Source organism: Dipodomys spectabilis, unplaced genomic scaffold, assembly GCF_019054845.1.
Source record: "Dipodomys spectabilis isolate Male_0828 unplaced genomic scaffold, ASM1905484v1 ptg000002l, whole genome shotgun sequence".
NCBI classification, from domain to species: domain Eukaryota; kingdom Metazoa; phylum Chordata; class Mammalia; order Rodentia; family Heteromyidae; genus Dipodomys; species Dipodomys spectabilis.
Genome location: NW_024870679.1, coordinates 36,575,797 through 36,602,500, shown reverse-complemented (window position 1 = coordinate 36,602,500; position 26,704 = coordinate 36,575,797). Strand labels below are relative to the sequence as shown.

Below are 26,704 nucleotides of genomic sequence, written 5' to 3'. Positions count from 1 at the left end.
TGTGGGGCTGGGAAACAGTAGACATGGAACCCAAATGCCACAGCCTGTGTGTCTAACTTTTCATCTCTTTTCTTCTCCCTACAGTCCAGACCCTTTAGCCCACCCATACATTCTTCCAGCCCGCCTCCGATAGCACCCTTAGCCCGGGCTGAAAGCACTTCTTCAATATCGTCAACCAATTCCCTGAGTGCAGCCACCACTCCCACAGTTGGTAAAGATTCTCTCCTCTCTTTTCATCTGTTTGTGGTTTATGATTGGAACTCCCCCAAGGCCCTGGTGTTTCTGGTGGAAAGGGTTTTGTTGTGTGTTGGCTCTGTCACATGACTCTTATTTGACAAGCATCTTCTCATTAAAGGAGGCAATGAACGCCCTCCACTCGCACAAATAAAGAAGAATCTGTACACCCACGTTTTGCAAGGGTTTTCTTATGTTATCCTATACCAAAGTACTCACCCAAGTAAAGAAGGAATCACCCAGGAAATTTAAATAATTAAATTAAAAATGTTGTGAGAATTAAAAAACAGTCTCCTTTCAGAGGACATGTTGAAATTGTGACTGTGTATCATGTCATGAAAGTTAGAAATTTTCTTTTCTTGAAGCTTTCACTATTTCCTCCTCATCTTCAGTTGTCCTGAATGTTATCAACATTGACATTGGGAGACATGAGCAAAGTTTTTTGTCTATAGTTTTCAGCGATATGTGGTTGATTTTCCCAGAAAATATACGTCATTTGGTGACATTTTCAGTCAAAGTCTTTGTGCCTCTTTCCTCCTGCTGTGCAGAAAGTGGCTGTTCAACTAGATGATCAGCCCCGTTTAAATGTTTTATTTGCCGAGAGCAGCTCCCCGCCTCCCAAGGCCGGTCTCTCTCTCTTTTCCCTCCTGCTGTCAGCTCCTGCTACCTTTCTCCTTTATACTGCATGTTGTCTCTGACCTGGGTCATTCCCATCCTATTTTTCCACATGACCTTCCTTCCCTATTGTCTTCCTTTATTGTCCAAACTGCCCTCTAGTTCTTCCATATTTTAAACCAGCTTCCCCATTGTGCTTTGCTCGAGAGAATCACTAACCAAAGCTAAACAAATTCCTGGTGCTCCTATGGAAAAGCACACTGCTGAGTTGCCCAGGGTTCAAGTAGCTTGATCAAAGTCTGAAGTTCTTCTGGGAAAGAAACTGCCTATCTTCCCAGAGAAATAAGTAAAGGTGTGCCCCAAAGGAATTTCACCTGAATCACATACTCTTTCCAGTAATCAGAGCATCCCAAAGGCCTCCTTCTAAATGCGATGGAAATAAGACACCTAAACTAATTTCATGTGGTTTATTAACAGGAGAATATTTAATATTATTTATATAGGACAGCTGCTCCTTGTCTGTATAAGATTGGAAAGTTTGGAGCTTCCTGTCCTTCAATGCAGATCAGCACATTTATCACCATTTTTTAAACTGTTCAGTTTTTTGTTTTTGTTTTTTGTAATAGCCTCATCTTGTTATCTTTAACCCCTGACTCCTCAGTATCCTTGAAGGCTCTAGCCCTTCTCCCATTCCTGTTTTATTGTTGACTTTTCTCAAGCATTCATTCCCCTCCACACCATACCATTTGATTTTCCTTCTTAGTCAGAGAAGAAAGTGAGCTGTCACTCAGAAAATCACCCCAAGCAATCTCAGATGGACCATCTAGCATATTTTTCACCTCACTGTGATCAAAGGGACAATAGTACACATAAAAAGTTTGAACTGTGTCCATACATTGGACATAGTGTTTATAGTCTAGTGCATGTCCAGCCAAGATGAGCCATAGAGGGGTTTAAAATACACACTGACATAAGAGGCTGGTCTCCTGGTCTCATTGCTGAGGAGGATACTGATTAGTCTGTTTGGTCTGTTATTTTTATTTAGTTTCATCTGTCCGTTTGGTTTCCATTTCTCACCCCCTATACACACACACTTCCCATCCTTTGTTTCCTCTTGCTGCTGGTCACCTGACAGCCATTTCTCTCTAACATAAATACACTGCTGAATGACTGGTCACTCCCGTGTGCTGTCATTCCCTTTCTCTGTTGGGTGTGTTCTGACTCTTCCACAACCAAAGGGCCTTATCATGATTGACTTGCAGTGTTCACTTTCTGAAGTCACATGGCTTGGGAGAGGTTGGAAAATTCAGCTGCATGTTTCCTGAAGTCAATAGATCCCCATACCTCTCCCACCACCACCACAGTTTTGACATTCCTATAACATTCATTTGACCCTTACTTGGAGCTAATATGTGGGAGCCAATGAGCCCAATTTAAAGTGATTTAAGAACTAGACTTTTAAGAACACGTCTAAACAAATATACAATAAGCCATCTAATAAAATGAACAATTTTGGGTACAATCTTTTTTTAAAGTCATAAAGCTGATGTCTTTGTGAGAAAACAGTTTTCTGTGTATTGTTGATCTCAAATAACAAAGAGCTCTTCTTACCTTACTGAACTGTAGACATTCTCAGTTTAAAAATACCCATATCTTATTTGACTAAGAAACAGGAAAAAAATCTACCACATAAACCAAGATGTAATTTTTTGTTATGAAATATCTGATCTGTCCCAATTTCAGACAACTTAGAATCACTGAAATATAGAAAACTCTCTTTTGTACTAGAAAAACCTCACCAGATTTGGGGAAAATTCTATTAATATTATGAAGATAGGAAAATATTTAAATTTATTCTATAATAATGAACAAACTTCTGCTTAGAAAACTGGAGAGAATGATAATGGAGATTTATCTCTAATTTTAAATATTTATGTTTATTCTTATTTTAATGGGTAATGGTCATTTTAAGATAATTTGCAAAATCTTTCTTAGTACCCCATTGCCAAAAGATTACAAGAAGGAAAAATTTTCTTCCCTATTAATTTGTTAGTTATGCTCCTTACTAGCAATGATGTAATTTAAATTGCATCTTTATCATTACAGGACTCTATAATAAATAATAAGAAATCATCTTTTTGTGTCAAAGGAAGAATCAGATGGATTTTGATGCTTCCTTTGGTTCAGAACTTTGAGGAAAAGTGATTTGCATTCAGTAATGTGGCAATAGCATCTAAAACATAAACTATTTCCTCTAAAATGTGCAGCATTTCTAAACTATGAATGCTTCCTAAATATGTATATTGTATTATTTCTAGATAGGCTACATAACAACCAAGGAGGCTATTGTTTGGAAGGGCTTGTCTCTAATAATCCCATCAATATTGTAGGAATTGCATTAATGCATTCTACCCATTTAGGAAATCACAAATGTAATAGAAACAGATTGTCAGGTAATAGCCTAGAATAGTAAGAATTGACCAAAGAAAAATCTTTCCCTGCCTTATTCCCAAACTCTAGGCAGCAAGCCAATAGAATATTTCCCAAAAACATTTCTGTTGATGGACTGTTTTGCTACCCTCATTCATATCTTTTACTTCTCTACAATCACATAGAGTTCCCCATTACAGCCCTTTGTGCATACTATATTCAACTTTCTGCTGTTGGTAATAATATTCCAAGACCTGTCATATTATTTAATCACACAGACCAAAAATCTGTAAACAACACAATTACTTGTGTTTGTTAGTTGATGAGAAAAAAGACTGTGTAAAGACCTGAAGCAATGGAGGTCTAGAGCATCTTTGATAATGTTATGATCAATTTACAAAGACATTTTGCCATCGCTAAATACCATGGCCAGTGATGGAATTATAATGATACTGTTTGAAATAAGCAGGCCATCAATATTAAAGGCAGATGCAAGGCACATTTCATTTGGATACTGATGAAGCTGGGTAGTTCGGGTAGGCACTTAGATCTTTACTGGTGTTTTCCTAAGGTCCCTTTGAAAGCTAGCTTCTTTTTTCCTGGGGCTGGAGTATGTATGCTGGAATATCCTACTGAGCTATACGGGCTCTGCCAGGTGCTTCTTGTTGATGGGCATGTCTGGCCACTTGATGACTGTGCTGAGGGTAAAAACACATGTGCACGTCGATGATTAATGATGGTGCCTTTCACAGCTCTTTGAGAATGTGCGACATGCCTCCTTCTCTGCAGGGATGTCTGTCAAACTCACAGATGCTACACTTTGACTTTAAAAAAAAATGTTTTAACTTTCCTCCTATAGAATCATCATCCAATAAGCACATCACTTTCTATCTTCTTATCATTACCCAACGTCTCAAAGTTGAGTTTCCTTTTGCCATAAAAATCATTCTTGTGTTCCAATCAGTAAAGTGTGCTGCTCAGTTTCATTTGGGATTTGTATTTGTGCTTTTTTTGTTTTCCATTCGTTTATGTTTCTTTGGTTCGTAGTGTCAGAAGATGATGTTTTTTATGACAAACTGCCCTCGTTTGAAAGGCGCTGTGACACGCCTGCAGGTATGGTGCTAGCCTAGTGATCTCTAGCCCTCTATCTAGATCTTTTTTAAATCCAAGCCATTCTTCATCCGAATGCTAGAAATTTCATGGACATGCTCCTGGCCTCATGAGTGTGCAGCACCGATCAGATGCACGCTGTACATTCACTGTTCATCGTGGAAACCCATCCACTGAAATAGTGGGTTGTTGTTGTTTTTTTTGAGTGGGCATATTAAAAAGCAGCAGGCTACATGACAGTTTCTTAGTGAAAAGGTTCGAAACAGGTGAGATGCCATCGCTTTGTGAATTTTTAATGGAAGGAATCATTGAACTGCTCAGAATTACATGTCTGGTAACTGCTTTTTAATTGAAAACATACTCGAGCACCATTGGTAAGCATGTGTTCTCTTTGGTACTGAGGCGAGGGTGTTTTGTGTCTGGAAGCCTACGGTGATTCCAGCAGATGGGGACGGAAGACTTATGACATCTTCCATGAACTCTAAGTGGATATGTAATGTTGGTGTCATGGAAAAAGTTAAGCTTATGTTTCATATAAATCATAACTCTGAGTTTATCCTATTTTTTTTGGAAACACAGAAGGGATTGACACTGAAGATAAAAATGGATACAGCCATTGATGAATGACAGTTTGCCCAAATTAGTCCCATTTGGCTGATACCCCTGCATGGCCAGGAAGATACCCGCTCCATGCGCACAAGCACTGAGCATTGAGCTACCTACAAGCGTGTCCATCCTTTTAGGCTCCATAGCTTTGCTTTTGCTTTCTGTTTCCTTAACTAAAAAGAAATAAAAATTAAAAATAAACTTAGATTGCTGCCTTCCCTTTTCCCTGCACGCTAATGTCATGCAGTGCCTCCTCCCCTCCCCTACAGTCAGATTAATGACCTGCTCTGTAACTCACATTGTGTCCTTCTCTCTCCCTCTCCTTAACCTTTCCCATCCCGCTTCAACTCCTGGCCATACAGAGAATGAACAGCCTTCCCTCGTTTGGTTTGACAGAGGAAAGTTTTATTTGACTTTTGAAGGTAAGTAGTACATAGCATACCAGATTCTAATTTATACTCCCCTGTCCTTTTTTCCCCATGGGCATTTCAAAATCCCAGTTCTCTTCCAAAGTTTTGGTCTTACTTTCTATATTTTAAAAGAAAAATGCTATGGCTACTGAGAATATTAATTGCTAAGAAAATATTGCCTGGATTTGGTTTGTACATCATATTAAACAAATTAAAGCTAATTTGCAGTTAATATTAGTTACTTAATTAATTGTGACCAATTGAAAAAAAAACAACAAAAAATATTTTTTTATAGCCAAGGAACTTAACTCTGTCAACCAGGGCTCTTTCCTAACTCTTTTTGCAAATGCAGTACAACCAATGTAAGACATTTTTGGTTGATATTGGTGTTTAACCTTGTTTGGGAAAAGTAGCATTCCAGATACAACATCCATTACTGTGAACTGTGAATATATGTGTATTTATGACAAGGAATGCTGCATAGGAAACTGGAAAAATATGCAAAACAGTAGTATTTTAGTAATTTTGATCTGCATGTTTTGAAATTGCAAACTGAATAACTGCAGTAAAATGAACAATTATTCCTGGGCTTACAGATTTAGGAAAATATACACATAAAGCTTTGTCATGTAAGTTCCTATGTTCTAGAATATTTAGGCTTTAAATTATTATGTACTGACTTCTAAATTGTGAGAAGTTGGGGGAGGATACTAGGACTTGAACTCAGTGCCTCATGGACTACCTCAACTTTCTTGCTAAAGCTGGCATTCTACCACCTGAGTCATACACTCTATTATAATTCTTTTTGGTCAATCATGGGGCTTGAACTCTGGGCCTGGGTGCTGTCCTGAGCTCTTCAGCTCAAGGTTAGAGCTCTACCACTTGAGCCACAGAGCCACTTCCGGCTTTTTCTGTTTATGTAGTGCTGAGGAATCGAACCCAGGGTCTCATGCATGCAAGACAAGCACTCTACCTCTGAGCCACCTTCCGAGCCCCCTATTATAATTTTATTGCCACTTATTTGGAGACATAGTTTCATGGACTATTTTACCCAGGCTGGCTGTGAACTGCAAGCCTCAGATCTCAGTCTCCTGAGTAGCTAGGATTACAGGCATGAGTTACCGTAGTGTTTTTATGCTGTTCAAAATTTAGCCTGCTTCATCTATTGTTTGGTTCTTACAAGGCTTTAGTCATGGGGCTGGGAATGTGGCTTAGTGGTAGAGTTCTTGCCTAGCACATGTGAAGTCTTGTGTTCGATTCCTCAGTATCACATAAACAGAAAAAACTGGAAGTGGTGCTATGGTTCAAGTGGTAGAGCACTTCTTAAGTACAGAGAGGCTCAAGGACAGTGCCTAGGCCCTGAGTTCAAGCCCTAGGACCAGTAAAAAAAAAAAAAAGGTTTTAGTCACCAATAAATGCATGAACATTGGCTTTATCAGTTCATTTGTGTTTAACATAAGGTGTTTCATACCTCCAAAGTTAATTTAACAAATGAGATAGAAAAGCTCTAGCAGTGGTTCTAACTCACAAGAGCTTTAAAGTTTTTGGAAGGCTTTCTTTTGTAAGGAGATTCTCTGAAATCTTAATCTATTTATTATTTAAGTTAGGTCTTTTATAAATTGATTACAAATGGTAATGGCTTTTTTTTTTTTTTTTTGGGGGGGGGGGGTCCGGTCATGGGCCTGAACTCTGGGCCTGGGCGCTGTCCCTCACTCTTCAGCTCAAGGCTAGCGCTCTAACACTTGAGCCACAGCGCCACTTCTGGCTTTTTTCTTTTTGCTTATGTGGTGCTGAGGAATTGAACCCAGGGCCTCAGGCATGCAAGACAAGCACTCTACCACTGAGCCACCTTTCCAGCCCCGGCAATGGCTTTTTTTTTGGGGGGGGGGGGTCTGGTCATGGGGCCTGAACTCTGGGCCTGGGCGCTGTCCCTCAGCTCTTCAGCTCAAGGCTAGCGCTCTACCGCTTGAGCCACAGCACCATTTCCGGCTCTTTGCTTATGTGGTGCTGAGGAATCGAACCCAGGGCCTCATGAATGCAAGGCAAGCGCTCTACCACTGAGCCACCTTCCCAGCCCCGGCTTTTTAAATTTATCCCAGAACACTGAAGTTACCAGTGACAAATACCTTTCTTCAGGAAGATATTTCCAAGACATTGACAGAAATGTACTGCTCCTGACCTGGGCTAGTTTTTTGGGCTTTAATTTTTAGAGGATCAAAGTTGTTCTTTTCCTTTTAGTGTTTCTAAGGTCTGAAGTCTGGTCTTTACACTTGCTAGACAGCACTGTTACCATTTAGTAACACATCCAGCCCTGACTGCTTCTTTTTGAGATAGATAAGTTTTCTCATGGGCATGATCCACCTACATTAGGCTTTCTAATATCTAAGATAACAGGCCTGCCACCAGATCCAGATCTTAGTTGAGAAAGGGTCTCAAGAGCTTTGATTTTCTGCATGGACTAACCTGCAAATATAATCCCAACAATCTCAGCTTCCCAAGCGAGGATTTCATTCATTAGCTATATAGTTTGTATCATGCATGAGCTATATAGTTTTCATATGTGTTTGTTTGCTTGCATCCATGTTAATTATAAAACCATCTCTTATGTGGTGGTGAGTAGACAAATTACAATAAGACCATGTACTAAATAAGTCATTTAGTGTTCTTGTGTTTCATACCATTGTGATCACCAGTTATTCTAGTTTCTTCTCACACACTCTCCTCTTCCCATGCACCTGTTGCTGTTCTTGCTCCTTCATTCCCCAGGAGAATGGAATCTCTAGCACTACTCTTCTCTGTTTTCAGCCTCTCTGCTGAATTTGCCTATTCATTTCCATGACTGAACCCTAGTGTAAGAGGTGAGCAGGTCAAACTTTTCACATCACAAGAATGCTATTTCATTCACTTGAGGGTCATCAAAGCAAGGAAAATTGAAGGTATGATCAGCCTTCTGGGAAGCAACTGCTTTGCTCAATTCACAATATTCTTCAGATAGGCAATGTCCACTAATAGTACCTACCCCAATGGAGGTCCTCTTTTTGACCAATCACACAGTAAAGTTACTGAGTACTCATTTTGAAAATCATAGTGTTGAATAAAACCAGATTGGAAAAACAATGTGTCCCAATTTTATCCTAATGATAGCTGACATATGGTAACTCAGAACAGTCCCAGGTATACGTTGCCACTATTATAAATATGAAATGTATAATCCTTTTTATTAAAATAACTGAAGGTCATGGGGAATTTTTTATATAGCCTAAACCTGAGTTTTTAATTCATTGGCCATATTATGAATATAAAATATATACTCCTTTCTAGTAAAATAACTGAAGGTCATAAAGAAAAATTTTAATAGCCTACACCTGTAGAAACAATTAAACCTATACAATGCTGGGCCAGGATTTCAACATTTACTTTGCCTCTTTATAGTAAACTAGTTGCCTGCCTTTGAAAGGCCTGAGGACTAAGCGATTTGCTGATATTTCACAGTTTCCCTCTCTCTGAGGCCATTGCCCCCATGTCTTTCACCTTCAGTATAGTAATGTTGTACTAGAAGTGAAATAGAAAGTCAGCACAGAGTTCCCTGTTTCTGGCCAAAGATCCCTGTCAAGGCCAAATTGTGTGGCTGGACCATTGGAGAGAGCACGAATGTACAGAACTTTTATCAAAATTCTGAAGAGTACTTGTCACTCTTACACCAAGCATATCACCATTCAATTGGTGCTTGGTTAGTGAGAATGTTATTTTATTTGGAGTTAGGGTATTTGGCACGCTATCATCCTTTCCAGTAATACCAAAGCAATAGAGAACTAAGGAGCCCTTATCACAAACCACATCTGAGCTAACCTCTCATAACCATAGCTTGTGGAGTCTGCACAATAGTATAAAGTAGACATTATTATTCACATTTAGTTATAGTTCCAGTATAAAATCTTATGTAATGTGCATATGTTACTCTGAAGATATTTTCAGAAGATATGAGAAAGAGTCCCCAGTTAATTTATATCAGCTTACTCTCCATACATAACACGCATATGCATACACATATAGACACTTAGAAATAAAAGGATATTATATATGTATATATTATGTATTGTGCATTATGCTATATGTATATATGTATGTGTGTATATATATGCTCTAGCTGAAATAACTCTTCTAGATCCAATTTATTACCTCAATGCAATGTGTGACTTTTGGGAAGTTATTTAATCTCTCTAAGTCTTCTTTTCCTCCTCTGTAAATTGAAAGAATTATGCATATACTTTATAGGATTGTACTGAATTAAAGTCAAGCTCTGAGTCTAATGCCTGCAAAGCACTCAGTAAATATTAGCTTTTATTGCTGTTATTCAACTTCTCTCATCCATGACTTCTTTTTTTTTATTGTGAGAATACTGTACAGAGGAGTTACAAATACATGGGAAGATAATGAATACATTTCTTATCAAGCATTACATGGCTATGTTCCATGTAGTTTTTGCCAGATTGTAGAAATCTGACTTGTCACAGTCTAGGCTTCTACAAAAAACACCTAATATTTATTTATTATGAGTTACTTCAAGGCCATCCTCTTCAACAGCATGAACTACAAGTAATCTTTGCTTATGCAACAAGAGAATGATTTAGAAGCACAATGCTACCTATCTCCCTTGCTATCTACCCCTTGCATCCCCCAAATCTACCATTAAAGCTGAGTTGTTAAAACTGATGATCTGCCTTCTGACATACTATGTTCATGCTGCTGGGAGACATGCAAGCAAATTTGTTACCATCTCTTTTTTTAAAGGGTTTGTAAATCATGCAAGTCATTTCAAGCTTCTCTGGAGAAGAATGGACAAGGAAGGATCCCAGGCGGAACTGCCTACCTTTGGATGGGCCTGAGCTTTCATTGGGTGATGGCTGGCTCATCACCTCTATCATTTTTGTTTGGTTATGAGTCTTTTAAGAGTAGCAGTCCTCAGATTTAGGCTGATTACTCCAACATTTTTTGGCTGAGGACATAGCTCAGTGATACAGTACACGCATAACGCGAATGTGGCCTTGAGCTCAATAGCCAACACCACAAAAGGTCGGGGGTAGGGGGAGGGTAGAAAAGAAAAAGAAAAGCATCCTCTTTTTCTGAACCACTCACTAGCCTAGAAAAGAAAAGTCATATAAATAAATGAATGAATCCTACTAGTGACTCAAAGAGATATCAGATCTTAGAAGAATCTCTTTTCCAAACCTGTTCATATATCTAGACTATCTATGTAGCTTAGAGTTCAGAAAGTTACTTATGAAAAGCTTTTGCAAATTGTGAAGTACAATACAAATGTAATCATTTCCTAAAGTAATTACTATTACTGAGTACTTACTATCTGATATGCCTGCTCCAAGAATTTACATGAACAGTTACATTTATTGAATCAGAGATTGATTGGAAGCATTAAGACACTGTCATATGCCCTTGTCCTTGGAATAAGTTGGCATCTCCAACTGTTTTGTACTTTGCCTGTGATAATCACTTCTTCCAGAACAAGAATGTCCCCTGAAAGAAGGTTTCTCTTTTGCTAGATTTGCTGTACTGTGACCTTGGTGCACAAGTAACAACACAGTTAAATAAGCAGCATGTGCAATTGTAAGACATTATGTACCTCATTATGTTTCCTACTGTTCTTTTCAGGGCCATCCTTGACAACATGGCTTCCCCTTGCTCTGACCTTGAAACAGGCCTCTGAGACAGCATTAAATGTTATTCTGAACAAGGGTGGCAACAGAATAGGGCACTGTTCATTTGTCATGGATGTTTAGGTAGAGGGACAGTCATCATTGTGCAAGAGGAGTGGTCACTGAATGTTGGTTATTCCTTTCCTTAGATTTTTGCCCTTTTGGGACTCTACTCACAGCTTATTCCTATGAAATTGGCAACTCAAATAGCAGTATTACAAGCAGTCTAGCTGAAGCTGGCATTATTTTTCCTGCTTCTCCATTCATAGATATTTGCCCCCTCAGGAGAATAACTTTTAGTAGTGCTCAAAATTATCAGCATAGTTTTTTTTAATAGTAAGGAGCCATTCAAGAAGTAAATGTAGCATAAATATAGAAAACTCAATGTTACTTTCAAATCGCCCAGTAATTCAACATTCTTTTGTATTGGGAATACTTACTTTGCCACAATATCAAAGTAATATATGTATAGTACAGAAAATTTGGAGAAACAAACATCTAACGAAAATGAAACAAGCCAGGCGCCAGTGGCTCATGGCTGTAATCCTAGCTACTCAGGAGGCTGAGATCTGAGGATTGTGTTTTGAAGCCAGCCTGAGTAGGAAATTCCGTGAGACTCTTATCTCCATAAACTACTCAGAAAAAGCCAGATGTTGTGGCTCAAGTAGTAGAGCACTAGCCTTGAGCACAAAGAGACTCAGGGATACTGCCCTGAATTCAATGGTCAGAACAAGAAGAAAGACAGAAAGACAGAGAGAAAGAAAGAAAGAGAGAATAAGGAAGGAAGGGAGAAATAAAAAGAAAGAGAAAGAGAGAAAGAAAGAGAGAAGGAAAGAAAGAAAGAAAGAAAGAAAGAAAGAAAGAAAGAAAGAAAGAAAGAAAGGAAGGAAGGAAGGAACGAAGGAAGGAAGGAAGGAAGAAAGGAAGGAAGAGAGAGAGAGAAACAATCAATAATCCACTGTCACCATTTTGATAAACTTTAGTTCTAAGGTTTTCCATGTGACTGTGAGTCTGTATAAGTGTGCACGGTTTATATTATCAAATACTATAAAAATTATGCATCCTTTTAACATTATAGCATCTTTCTTCTCATTGCAAGGTCTTTGAAAATAGTTCATAGTTAGCTTTTCCTTGGGCATGATGTTGGTTGAGCACATTACTTTAAAATTTTAAATATGGGAAAGTACAGGTTAAGAAAAAAGTAAATATCACTTTAAAAGCTATTAGACATTCATGTAGATAACTTTTTTTTCTGTGTCAGTACTGGAGCTTGAATTCGGAGTCTCATGCTCTCTTTTGGCTCTTTATCTTATTATCCTTGCCTCCAGTCTGGCCTTTTTCCAGTTAAGTTGACGTGGAGACATGTATACTTTCCTGCCTTATGCTGGCTTTGCATTGAGATTTTGTTGGGGTCAGCCCTGAGTAGCTACAATTAAAGGCATGAGCCACAAGGCTTGACCAATTTTTAATGTTTTGATGAAAATTCATACACAACTATGTGTGATGCATTTGCTTAACACCAAGAAGCCATCCAGTGCCCATTGGTTTAACAATGGTTTTAACAATTTTCTACTGATTTAACAAGTTTTCAGGTGAAAAATAAACATTAGTTTGTTTTCTAACCAATGATAGAAGACAAAGTACAATCCTCAATCTTCTAGATAACTATCATAATGGAATCTAAATATAACACATATTCAGAATCTATAGCTATGTTTGAATCTCATCTGGCCATCAGCAATTATGTTTAGTAACACAGCAAGTTCATTTTTTTATATGTCATGTTCATAATCTTGACTCCCTTATGCTCTTTGGCTTTGGTAGTTTAATTGTATGCATATAAAAATATTCCATGATTTTAGCCACACACCAGTGTCTCACACTTGTAATCTTAATAAACAGGAAGCTGAGATCTGGTGGGATGAAGTTCAAGGCCAGCCTAAGCAGAAAAGTCTGTGAGACTCTTTTTTTGTACATTTTTTATTGTAAAAATACTGTACAGAGGGGTTACAGTTACATGAGCAAGGTAATGAGTACATTTCCTATTGAGACTCGTATCTCCAAAACAACTACTAAAAAGCCATCCTAGAGATATGGCTTAAGTGGTAGAATTCCAGGCAATCAAGCCAAGCAAATGTAAGACCCTGAATTTCAAACCCCAGTAGTGGGGTCGGGGAAGATCCAGGATTTTATCTGTATTCATTTTCCAGAGTTGATCGTAAGGCGAACAGCTTTCCTGAAATTTGCCAGCTAGAAGTTTTGGGAGAAGAAAGTTTGAGAACTTGAGTAGTCTTCTATAGTCCTTAAGTCAATCATTACTTCCTTGCCTCATCTTTTAAAATTCTGTGGTTTAAATTTCAAAGAATGAGGCATTTATCCCTTGCCTGCAGCTGCATGGCCAGGCATATGACAGTTCATTGGTGTACAAATAACTTCAGTCTCTTTCCACATCATAGTAAAACCTTTGTTCTTTTTCTTTCATTAATAGCATCAATGAAGAAGTAAGAGTCTAACTATAAGTCAAAATTCAGTCATATAAGGAGTTATCAGTTCAAGTAACAAATCATCCAAGCAGTCCGTGGGACCTGATCTACCTATAGTCCCAAGTCTGCCTTTAAGAGAACATGTCACCACCCTGTAGAGAATGTGGTTACATAGAAAAACACAGGATCAAGCGGACCTAGATTTGAATTCTGAGTCTGCCATGTTCTGCTTGCGAGACTGTCTTCTCCCAGACTCAATTTCTTTGTCTATATGATAATGCCTATCTTGGTACACAATTGCAGGGATAACTACCCAAGGTGCTGTGCGTGAAGCATAAAAACGCAGTATCTAGCTCAAAGTAGGTGCTCAGTAATACCATTCCTCACCTTTTAGTGTTTTCGCATTTTCCTTTCCACTGACACTCAACAGATCAACTGATGAGACTCACTTCTGAACACAAGAGAAGCTTCTTGGCTTCAAGCCCTAGTTGTTTTGTTGTTGTTGTTCTTTTTCAGTAAATTGATGATAACATACTTTTCTTAAAAATGTGAGGACTCCATGAAGGTCAGAATCAGTACTTGGGCATAACAGGGTTTGAGCATAGAGTGCACGGACTGAGCCATGCACAACAGAGCTTGGAGCTTCAGGGAAAGAGGTGGATGTCTCTACTTTATAATAGACTACCAGGCTAGAACAGAGTCTTGAAATGAAGCTCTCAGTGGTGATCAAGTTGGATAACTGACCATAGAAGTTTCTCACACACTTCTTTACTGTGCTGGTCCCCAATTCTTGATGTGTGCTCAGGTTGGGTGAAATCTTTTTTTTATATAAAACAAAAACTGGAAAAGGAAAAGGGAAGCTTATGCTCCTGAGAAAGTGGTCAAAATTGTACATGATTTAATTAAAATCTATAACACAACATAAAAACATAAGGACTCACTAAGCAATGTGTACTTGGTACATTAAGTATGCATTTGGCATCATCTGTGGAGCTTACAAAATATAGACTCAGTTAACTCTCATCATAGTATTTTCATTTATTATTAGTTAATAACAGACTATCCAAACTCTCATGAACATGTTATAGGTAGAGATTTTGTGTGAAGCATGTATATACAAATACATACAGTAAATAGGGTATATATGATACAATTTAAGTCAAATATAATCAATATTTCAAGACATAAAGAAAACAAATTTACATGCAATAAATTTACATACAATAAATTTTCTTTGGCTCTTCTTCTTCTAAAATAATGTAAAACCAAGCTGCTGTCACTCTTTTGCAATTCTTTCCTAACTTACCACTTCAGCTGGGAGTCACGTGGTCACAGGAGGAAAGTCATCTTTTCAACTTATCATTGCTAATGCCAGTGGCTCTTATCTATTTAATTCTGTATGTCAGTTACTGTAATTTACACAACTTTGTGAAACTCTTCACCCAAGTGTTTGGAATTAGTGAATGTAGTTACTGGATTCTGAAGGCAAGCATGATGACATGAAATAATTTATTTTAGCATCAGTCTTTATTCCAATATCCAAGTTGACACTAGCATATATCTTCCTCCATTACATGGAGGCAGAGCCAGTAAATCTTTCTATAGATGTCTAGTCATACAACAGTGGCTATAGTGTGCCAATGAAGAAAATGTTACTGCAAATTTAAATCATCCTTCATAGAATAATACAAAATTCCATAAAGTCAACTAATACAAGAGCAATCTGCTTCAGTTACTCCAAAATCCATTGGGTTCAACAGACAGAAAGAAAACTATTAATAACAAAAACAACAGAAATCCTGGGTGCTTTCCTTAAAAAGATCATTTTCCTTTAAAAGATAATTAAGAGGTCAAGAAACCCTGAGGAGAATTTATAAAACTTTCAAGTGATATTGAAGTATTCATTTATGATCATAAAGCCAAATCAGAACCTGTAGTAGTGTGGAGAGACAATTGTATCACAAAAGCAATTCTACTCCTCCTGGAAATATCAATGCTAATCATTTCTGTTTATTTTCAGAACTTATTAATTGCACTATAGTTTCAACTTTGTCAATAAAAGATCTCATGAGTTTAGTTTATGACATTTTAGAATCTCATCAAGCCTTTCTAACTTTATATACCATAAAATTTTAGTACCCATTTAAAATACATTAATTTTTGAGTGACTTCCCTGGTCATTGCTATTTTCAGGTAACAAGTTCTGTGTCATACCATTTAAATCTTCATAATATCTAAATAAGGGTACCATCTCCATTTTACAATATGATAAAGCTGGAACTCAAAGAGGTTAGAGGTTAGATTTTTCTTTCATGGCCACATAAGAGATAAGGCCAACATTTGAATTTAATTCTGTCCTTTCCAGAATTCTTTTCTCACTAGTACTGTATTCTAGAGAATATTCTCTATAAATTAGTCCAGAATAGAATAGAACTTGTGCTTTTTGCTCTTTTAACCAGTCTAATCATCTCTTTTTTATGTCTGGAATATCGTGTCTGCTTTTGCATCTCTCATCCCTGGGCATACGGGGCCTCTACCTTCTATCTACAGCAAGCCTGCTAGAGTGGACAATTGCCAAGAGACTATAAAACATAATGGTCTTTTACACAAACAGTACCATCCCCTCCTGTTACGCATACTTCAGCTTGCTCTTTCAGGATGGTTGTTTCCAATCCCAGATGAGCAAAGGTAAAATCTGTAATCTCATCAAACCCATTATTAGTAGCATAGTTCTTCCCTACATTTGGGTAAGATTAGGAGCATTGTTAGTATTATCTAATTTAATGATAGACCCACTGAGTTGTCCACCATCAAGACTGAAGCCCACGGTGTCTAACACAGTCCTAGACTCTTCACTGGAACAGCAAGGCATAGCAATTGCAAGGACGATCCCTGCTCTCTGAATTTGGGCTGGTACTCTAGCATTCCAGATTTCCTAGTCTTTAAGAAAGAAGTGAAAACTAGCGCCTACATGGTAACAGTGTTATGTGAATGATAGATAACAACACTTGTAAAACACCACAGTGTAGGCACAGGACATGTAGCTGCTACTACTGGCAATAGTGTAACACAAGGTATTCCTGTGCAAAGGATACAGACATTTATTTATTTGTAAAGTATACCTTCTTACCTCCTTCTTCATTTTCTGTAGCTGTCTTGTTTGCAGTCTCTTATCTCCTTATCTTTCTCTTTCTCTTCTAAACTTTCTTTTCTTTTCGCTCCATTTCCACATACATTTTCACAACTTCTTGACCACAATTGTATTTCAATGGTCTGCTCAGGATGTCTTTTGGATGTTACTGTTAAGGATTTTAACTTGCTTTGGCGTTGGGCTGTACACGCGTGTTTGTGTGTCCTTGCTTAGCAATGACACTCACCAAAAACTGCCCTGCAGAAACTCCCATCATGCATTGTGAGCCTGTGTGCCCTTTCCATCTTTCAGAGCTCCCTCTGTCCCCTAACACTGCTATTTGTCATCAGTCACGGCAGCTCCTCACCCTCCTGGCCCTCACTCCTCCAACAATGTGGCTAACATTGTAGCCTCCACTCAAACAAGGTTCAGACCACATCCCAGTTCCGTTCTCCATGTTTTCTTCCTAAGTGACTATGTAGCAAAGCAACAAGAGGACCTGAAACCTGTTTCCTCATTTGTAGTCTAATGATAATTATCTCATAGAAGGATTGTCAGGATGAAGAGTTGATATAAGTAAAGCCTCTTGAATAGTTCTTGGGATGCAGTAAAAGCCACAGAATTTCTTGTTTGTTACTACAACTACTGTTGATAGAGCCAGGAAACCAAAGACTGAACTTGCTGTTTCTGAGCTTTTTTTTTTTTTAGTTTTATTCCAGATGCTAAAGAATAAGATTAAGGACAGATGTTCAAGATGATTCACTAGAAAATTCCTTTTTAATTAGCATGAAACCATGAATGTAGCTCACTTAGAAAGTCTATTATTTTTGCTATTTTATTTACAAGAATTCCATGAAAGATAATTTAATGCTTTGCAGCCTTAAAAAATAAAATGACCATGACATTCTTCTTCTCTTTTAAAAATCGACATTTCTCAATAATTTTATCTTTTTCTTTTTAAGAAGTCCCTTCATCTATACTATAACAAATGTAACAGAAATTCAAACATTGTGAGCCTACCACCCCCACCCCCATTTCACACATGCCAGAGGCCTCTTATCTTCAATGGGAATATTCTAATCTCAGTTCCAGATCCCCCCAAAAGACTTAAAGAAATGTATAATGCTATTTTAAATTAGGTATGTATGTACACAGGCTTTGTTCTGAAAAGTATCCATATATTTAAATGAGATTATCAAAAGGGACTTATAATTTCAGTAGCTACAAATCATATAATACTATATGTATATGCATATAATTTCCCAAATATTTATATACAGTTCATCATCACCAAGTCTTATCTGCTTCTATGTTTCACTATTCAAAACAACCTCATTTACACACACCCCAACAGCACACTCCTTAAGTACATACTAGGCCTTAATTCTTCTTCCGCTTCATAAGATCCTGTTATTCCTCTAACCTTAACTCCAATATTATCTTCTCAAAGAAACCCTTGCTGACTTACTGAAGTCAGCAAGGGTTCCAATGGGAACCTTGACCCTGCTACAATGCTAACAGTTCAGCCCTGTCACCATTCTGGCTCAACTTTAACCACCAGCAAAGAAAAGCATTCTCTCAATAAATATGTGGACTAACATGTTACAAATAAACTGAGCAACACCATTACAAAATAATGTCCTGTTTATATTGTGCCTTCACTATTTATAGATCAGTTATATGTGTACATAAACTTCACTTTCCTCCTGAGATCCAACAGGGCACAATTCAACTTCAGCTTAACAATCTTGATTCTCCTTGTGGGGAGTATGGAAGGCCCATAAAAGAAGTCATGTCATAGTCATCTCCTTTTAGGGGCCTACAATCCCATAAGTAATAAAGACCTTGACATTCACATGCCAGTAATACTAGTTATTTGCGTATCCTTGGATGGTACTGCAGTGACCAACTAAGGAAGCAAAATAATGTAGTCCTCAGAGCCTTAATCTGGAATGGAAGAGATCTCAATACAAGTCTTAAACTGCTCTGCATACCAGCTGTGCAAGGCTGAGCAAGTTGTATAAGCTCTTTCAGCCTTTTTTGTTCTTGTGATAGTCAGTTGCCCATTATAGTGGCAAAGTATCTGAGAAAATCTATATACACGGAGGACAGGTTTGTCCTCAGGTTTGGCTCAGTTTCGGGGGCTTCAGCACCACGTTGCCTAGCTATGTCATAGGAACCTATAGTAGAAGAGACCTCTTACCTCCTGGTAGAGTGAGAGCACAAAGGGTTGAGGTCCCAATATCCCCTTCAAGAGCACAACACCAAGGACCTGACTTCCTTCCATCTGGTTTCTCTTCCTGAATGCTCCACCACTGGTCAATAGTGCCAGAGGCTGATAACCAACTTCAAACTGTGACAGTTTCATTAACTGTCATGGGAAGGTAATGCTTACTTCAAACATAAAGCACAGAGTTCAGCATGCAACAATAGTGATGAGGGAATATTGGTGCTGAATGTTGTAGATGCTAATGATGATAGTGGTGAGGCGTCTGGTACTTCTGTTGATGATGATGGTGGTGGTGGTGGTGGTGGTGGTGGTGGTGGTAGTGATGATGGTGATCACACATTAAACTGTAACTTATCAGAGATGAGGACCATGGTTGATTATCTTTGAATCTCAGAAGCTATGATAATGCCTGATGCATAATAGACATCAAACAAATATGTGCGAATCTAATGATCCATTACAAAGTCCAGGATATTGAGTTCCAAGAGAAGGTACAAAAGAAATTAGCATGAACCAGAATAATTAAGAAAAGTCAGTCTTGAGGAAAAAGGTATATATAGAAAAGGTGGTGTTTTCACAGCTAGAGAGAAGGACAGAAGTTACTAAAGACAAACAATCATAACACCAGTGTGTATAGACTATGCCAGAAGCAGGGAGGAATTAACATATTTTGTTTGGTAGAAAAAAGCACTGCCAAGTGTAATATACTTTTCCCCTTTACTGTCCTTGAGCCATGCCTAGAAATGAGTATCAAAGACAGCCACCCTAAATTGTGATCCTTGGTAAGGCTACGTATGTGTTAGAGAAAAACAATATAGCTTAGGGTTTGTTATGAACAACCTGTATGGTATAATGGTTAAAGTGTAAGTTTTAAAAGGAAGCAAGTCTCAGTTTATATTTTGGTTTTGCTACCTTACTCACTATATGATCTTGAGCAACTATATCACCTTTGAGCTGCAGATTCCCTCTGCTCTAAAACAAAAATTGTTAGGCCTATTCCAGACACACGGGGAGACTGAATGAAATAATTAATAGAAGGCACAGGTTGCTGTGCCCTGTGCCCAGACATATGAGATGATGATATTTTCCCGAGTGTGAATTTCTGTGCTTTTGCTAAGTTGAGGTGAATATTTTGGCTATGTTTTTAGGCACATTAACTTGAGATCACTAGATCTGAGAGTAACTGAGCTTCTAGAAATGAAAAAGAGCAGAAAAGAGCAGTGTATAACCACTTGTCTGTCTCCTCCCACTAAAGAAATACAAGAAGTTTTCAGTATGACCAATTGATTAGGTTGACTGCTCAGATAAGAAAGAGGAAACTAATAATTTTAATTAACCACCTGCTGCACAAACTGTCATGCAAATACTGCCTCCTGCTTTATGCCAAACATTTGAAGCCCCCGTGACTTTGTACTTCTGCTTGGATTGTTCCTTTGTGTTTTTTTTTCTTTTTCCTGTAGTGAAATACATAATTGAATTCATTTCAAGTGTTTGTCTGTAAGCCAGCCAAATATTTTCTTTCTAAATACTTGAGCTCTATGTTGAATATGCGTATAAAGTCATGGTTCTTAGTCTGTTTCTGTTAGTGATAGATTTTATCCCTTACTCCATTAATGGGCCTTTAGTTCCACATATGCTAGATGTGTAGAGTGTTCTATAGTAAATGAAAGCTTTCCATTCCATACAGGTTCCTCCAGGGGACCCAGCCCCCTAACCATGGGAGCCCAGGACACGCTTCCTGTTGCAGCAGCATTCACAGAAACAGTCAATGCCTACTTCAAAGGAGCGGATCCCAGCAAGTAAGCCTAGCACATGGGTCACTGTACTCCTGTGGGGGAAGCCCTACATGTGAATATCTCACTCTTATCCTAAGGCCAAAAAGAGTAGCAGGTGGCACATCCACAGTAGAGGATAAAATTTAGTTAGTAATGTTAGTTCACTGGCTTTTTTGCAGTTCCAAAAGATCCAGTAATCTAATATCTCACTCTAAAAATTCCTTGGTTCTGTTTCGATTACAAGCAACAGAAAATTGTAATGTAACTTTATTAGCAAAGAGAAAATGGGCTGTCTCACAAAAGTGATGTCTAGGCCATGTCTTTTATTGTCTTGTTCTTCCCTGGTTGAAAATCATTCACATATATAAATGGAAATGAAGAATCAATGGAAGAGGGAAAACTGCTTTCCCAAAACACCCAGAGCAGCAAGGGAACTGGTCAAAAAATTAACAATTAAACTGGTCAAAAATAAGAGACTGAAAAAATTAAATCACAGTAAAGTAACAACTATAAGAAAGAAGATACTAACTTCTATTTACATTAATTAGTTCTTAGTTGTTTCATGTCCAAGGTTTAGGACTTGGAAAAACCTTACCATGTATACAACAAAAGTGAGAGAGAAAAAATAAATGCTCATAGGGACCCGATTATAAACATTTTTGAAACAGTGATAAGTATAATTAGAAGTTGAATCAACACTTTTGAAATGGGGATTTGTATGACTAAGTGTGACACTCTTCACACTTCAGAAACACTCATTTGTTAAAATCTCTTGGTAATATATTGGGGAAAAATCAATATAATTAGTAACTCCACCTTTAAGTGTCCTACCCAGCCCTGGGATATATAATCTCCCTAGAAGTGCTGTCTCTTTTCAGTCACAGTTAAGATTTATTCTATGTCCAAAATATTAGAGGAAAACTAGCACTGTGGCCTCTGGATGTCCTTTCTCTTTCATCTTCAAAGCAGGTCCCTTCCCACACAGCAATAGAAACTAGAAGCTATCTCAAAGCATAGAGCCTACCCCAGAGCATATATTTGAACTGCTAAAGCAAGTAAACACAGAGAGAGAGAGAGACAGAGAGACAGAGAGACAGTGAGACAGAGAGACAGACAGAGACAGAGACAAAGACAGACAAGGCAGTTTTGTTGTTGTTGCTTTTTGGGTTTTTTGGTTTTTATTTTTTTAGAAAGGGTCTTGCTATATAGCAAGTCCTCTGCCTAAACCAAGAGTGCAGACATTAATAGTTTTGAACTATGACCTCTGGGTATAAACTTTCGATGTACATGTCAAGTCTATGGAATCTATAGAATTTTCTGTCACCAAAGGCTAAGAAGTAGTTGTCACTGATTGATCTCTGATTGACTCAGACTGGCCCAAATCAAGAAAAGCAGAGAGAAATACACTTCCAAAACAATAAGGAATAGCTTCTAGATGGCGAATGACGCCAGTGCAGAAGGAGGGCAAGGAGGCTTCTGGGGCCAGGCATGGGAGGCTGCGGTTTCTGAGGAGGCTCCAGCAGCGGCCTCCGGGGACTGAGGTCATGGTAGAGGCCGAGGTCCCAGCAGGGCTCGTGGAGGCAAGGCCGAAGGCAAGGAATGGAAACCCTTCACCAAACTGGGCTGCCTGGTTATGGACATCAGATCAAATCTTTGGAAGAGATCCCTCCTTTCTCCTGGCCCATCAAGGAGTCTGAGATGATTCGCTTCTTCCTGGGGGTGTCCCCAGAAGGATGTGGTGCTGAAGATTATGCCGGTGCAAAAGCAAGCCCGAGCTGGCCAGCGCATCAGGTTCAAGGCATTTGTAGCCACTGGTGACTACAGTGGCCATGAATCAAGGAGATTGCCACCGCCATCTGAGGGGCTATCGTTTCAGCCAACCTCTCCATTGTCCCTTGCAGAGAGGCTAGCGGGGGAACAACATTGGCAAGCCCCACACTGTCTGCAAGGTGACAGGCTGCTCTCCTTTGCTGGTGCACCTCATCCGCGCCACCACGGGCCCCGAGATGGTGACAGCTCCTGTCCCCAGGAAGCGCTTGATGATGGTCGGTATTGATGACTGTCAGGAGCAACTTTGCCAAGGTCCCCTTTGATGCCATCTCCAAGACTTACAGTTACCTGATCCCTGACCTCTGAAAAGAGACCACGTTCACCCGTTGGAATGGAAAAATAGATGTAGATGTAATGCAATGGGAGATGCAAAGCCCTTCCTAACGTTTTGGTTTTAATCCTAAGAAGTTGTGTTAGCAACCAAATCCTCTTTGGGCCTATCTAAATCCAATCCAGTTTCCTCATCCTGGCTCAGTTTCGCCACCACACTATGAAGATGTCTGAGGAGAATCGCACCTATGGCCACATCTTTTTACAGCCTTGGCATGGTAGTGAAGTAGCACGTCAGCTTCATTATTCTTCATATCCTTTTTATATCTTTCAAGACTAATTGAGCCTTTCAATTGCAGATTTTAGGCAATCTATTCTCAAATATATTGCCATCAGTAGTTGTCATGTACCCTGCACATGGGTGGATGGGCGGTCTAGTCCATTTCATTGAAATATTGACATCTGAAATTCATGAACATACCATGAACTGACATGCTTCCACATTTAGTTTCATCTCCTGGCAATGACTCATTTGAATGGTTCTTCTTTGTCACTTACTTCTAAGGGAATGCTTCAGAAGCAAAACCAAACATGACACCAAAGAAAGAAAGGCTACAGAAGGGACATTTGGTTTTGCTTTTGCCGGCAGATCCTTTTTCTGTTGCATCAGAACCATTTGTTTTCAGACCATACCACTCCCTTCATTATCACATACTATGATATATCATCCACTTTTATTTTCATAATATTAACAGTGCCCGAAATAAATGCTCTGACCTGTGCATCTTCTCAGCAACACAGCTTGAGGAAGGTGACAGTGGAAGCTAATGGTTGATGTCTACAAGAAGCCACAGTGGACAAGTGCACACCTATCTGAGCCCTGGGCCTGAAAATCTTCCTTGCTCTGTAGGATCTGATCACTGGGGCAGCCCAGCTACTGTATTACTACATAAGTTGGTAAGACAGAAGCTTATAGTCTGTTGGGCACTGGAAAAACCACGTTTGAGTTGCAAAACACACTCCCTAGAGACACCAAGTGCCCTGGAAGAAAGTAGAACTAGAAAAACTAGGCAGGAAGCTGCTCTACAAGCCTGCTTCTTCCTAGATGTCTCTCCAGCGCCTTCTACTGACAAAATTTAACATAGTGCTTTTGGGGGATAAAGAAAGATAAAGAAACTATAGAAAGAGTACATTCTTTCTTGATCAGAGAATAAGAAGTGAAGGGTGAATTTGAATTGACAATAAATAGATTGATTGTAAATCAAAACTGACAGGGTAATTCTGAATTTCACATGGAGATGACAATTTTGATATGGATCTACAATAGCCAAAACAACTTTGAAAGACAACAGCGTTGGAAAACTAACATTACTTCAGAACTATTATAAACTATAGTGATCAAGACAGCATAATATCAGCTAAAACAGACATGATGGATCATTGGAACCAAAAACCAGATTGGGATGTGGATCTGTATCCACATATATTTTGACACAATACATATAACAAAAAATAATAACTTAGACCTATATTTCATACTATATTAAAAATTGAGTAAAATGAGTCATAAAGCTAAATGTAATCTTAAAAATTAAAAAACTCCTGAAAGAAGGACTCAATGTGACAGTACATGCCTATAATCTCAGCACTCAGAAGGCTGAGGCAGGAAAATCATGAGTTTGAGACTGGCCTGGGCCATATAATGAGAACCTGCCAATATTTTTTTTGTAATCTAGTTACCAGTAGCTCATTCCCGTAATTCTAGCTACAGGGGAGATTAACATCAGGAAGACTACAGTTTGAAGCCAGCACAGAGAAAAGTCCTTAAGACTTACTCTCCAATTAGCCAGAAAAATACAAGACTGGTGATGTGGCTCAAGTGGTATAGCACCAGCCATGAGTATGAAAGGTGACAAGAATGTTAAGCTCTGAAATCAAGCCCTAGACCAGCATGCACACACATGCATTTTATGCACATGCATGTGCGTGCACACACACACACACACACACACACACACACACACACACACACACACATATCTTCAAGAAGAAAAAAAAATCTCGGTATAAACATTTTTTTTTACCTTAGGCTTAGAAAGGGCTTCTTAAATAGGACTAGAAAAGAATAACTGAATTTAGCTGGGCATGGTGGGTCTTGATTGTTATCCCATCTACTTCAGAGGTAGATAATGGAGGATTATTTTGAGGACAATTCAAGTACAGCCTGAGCAAAAAAGTTAGCAAAGAAACCAATAAGCCAAGTGTGGTGGTACACACTTGTCATTCCAGCTACTTAGGAGGCATGGAGGAGGACCATGGTCTGTGGCCAGACAGGTGATTAAAGCATAGGACTCTATCTAAAAATCACTACAGCAAAAAGGCTAAGAGGGCGTGGCTCAAGTGATAGAGCCCTAGCCTAGCAAGAACAAGAGCCTGAGTTTAAAACTCAAGTATTGCCAAGAACAAAATAAACAACTGGGTTTTGTATATAAATCACAAAAAGTAGATTGATTGATTTTTTTTTTAATGTTTGCTTTTGACAGAACTCTTAAGAGAAAGAAAACATAACCCACAGACTGGGGAGAGGAAGATGTCTGCAAATTAGATAGATAGATAATTATATAGTTATAGATATTAAACATATAGATATATTAAATCATACAAACTAAGAATGTATAAAAACTCAAACCCAATAAGAAAAAAAGAATCTTGATTTAAAACCTTGACAGAGAATTTGGGCAGACACTTCCTATAGAAGATAACTGATAGCCAATAAGCCCCTGAAAAGATGTTTAAGAGTATTCACCATTATGAGAACAGCCAATTCAAAAGGCAAATTCTACCAAGTGTTAGTGAGGATGTGGAAGATCTAAAACTCACACACAACTCTATTTTCCATTTTAGAAATGAACTGGGTGATTTCTTTAAAAGTTATCAGTTTACCTACTAAGTGATCTATTCACTCTACTCATAAATTCACCAAATGAAGAGCAGAACTGGGCACTGGTGCCCATGACTGTATCCTTGCTTTTCAGATGTCTAAGATCCAAAGGATCATGCTTTGAGTTAACCTTGCCAATAAAAGTTGGCAAGATTCTATTTCTAATTAACCATCAAAAAGCCAAGCTGGAACATCAGCCCAGCAACAAGAAGGCCCTAAGTTCAAAGCCTAGTGTTGCCACAAAAAGAAAGAAAAGAAATGAGAGTATCCATCCTTCCAGAGGACTGTCACACATACTCATCACATATTTATCATAGATAAGAAAGAGCCTATATATTCTTCAACAGGCGAAAGGATGTTTATTTAAGTTGGAGTATGTCCATGTGCCACACAGCAGCAAAAAGGAATCATACAACCTCATGGCTGAATATCCAAATTATTCTGAGGATAAGAAGCTTGATACACACTCACTCACACTCTCTCTCTCTCTCTCTCTCTCTCTCTCTCTCTCTCTCTCTCTCTCTCTCTCTCTGTGTGTTTTTACAAAAATCACATGCTTTATGATTTTGTTATATAAAAATTGTAGCAAATGCAAAGCAATGGATAGTGACAAAGCTCATTTTCACAACTGCCTAGGCCTGGGGCATGGGAAGTTGGGAGATTTCATAAAAAAAATATTTCATGAAAAGGCAGGAGGCAGTTTTGAAGGATGCTGAAGACTACTCTTGAATGTATGGTGATTTCAAATCATACTGTCCTATGTCATTTTATATTCTAAATAAGTGCAGTTTGTTACATTAACTATATCTCCAAAAGTTCTTTTTCAAGAAAGGTATACTCATGTTGCGATCATGTCTGTGGCTGATCTTACAGTTGTGACAAAATGGACAAGTTAAAGGGATAAAGACAGCGTGGGCAGGAGGCAGGAA

At 38.5% G+C, this 26,704-nt stretch overlaps 1 protein-coding gene across 8 annotated transcripts in view; it reads left to right on the top strand.

Annotated features, from left to right (window-relative positions):
* Nucleotides 1-26,704, top strand: part of Sgip1 (SH3GL interacting endocytic adaptor 1) — a 201,908-nt gene that overhangs the window by 159,766 nt on the left and 15,438 nt on the right. For 2 of the 8 annotated variants that reach the window (XM_042683541.1, XM_042683522.1), the window contains 3 exons: nt 85-211; nt 5,358-5,417; nt 20,647-20,758. In XM_042683541.1, the coding sequence (XP_042539475.1) occupies nt 85-211; nt 5,358-5,417; nt 20,647-20,758 (299 nt within the window). Of the gene's footprint in view, nt 1-84; nt 352-4,326; nt 4,393-5,357; nt 5,418-20,646; nt 20,759-26,704 lie in introns of those variants that run through there. The other 6 variants (XM_042683537.1, XM_042683514.1, XM_042683547.1 and 3 more) reach the window with 4 other exon arrangements.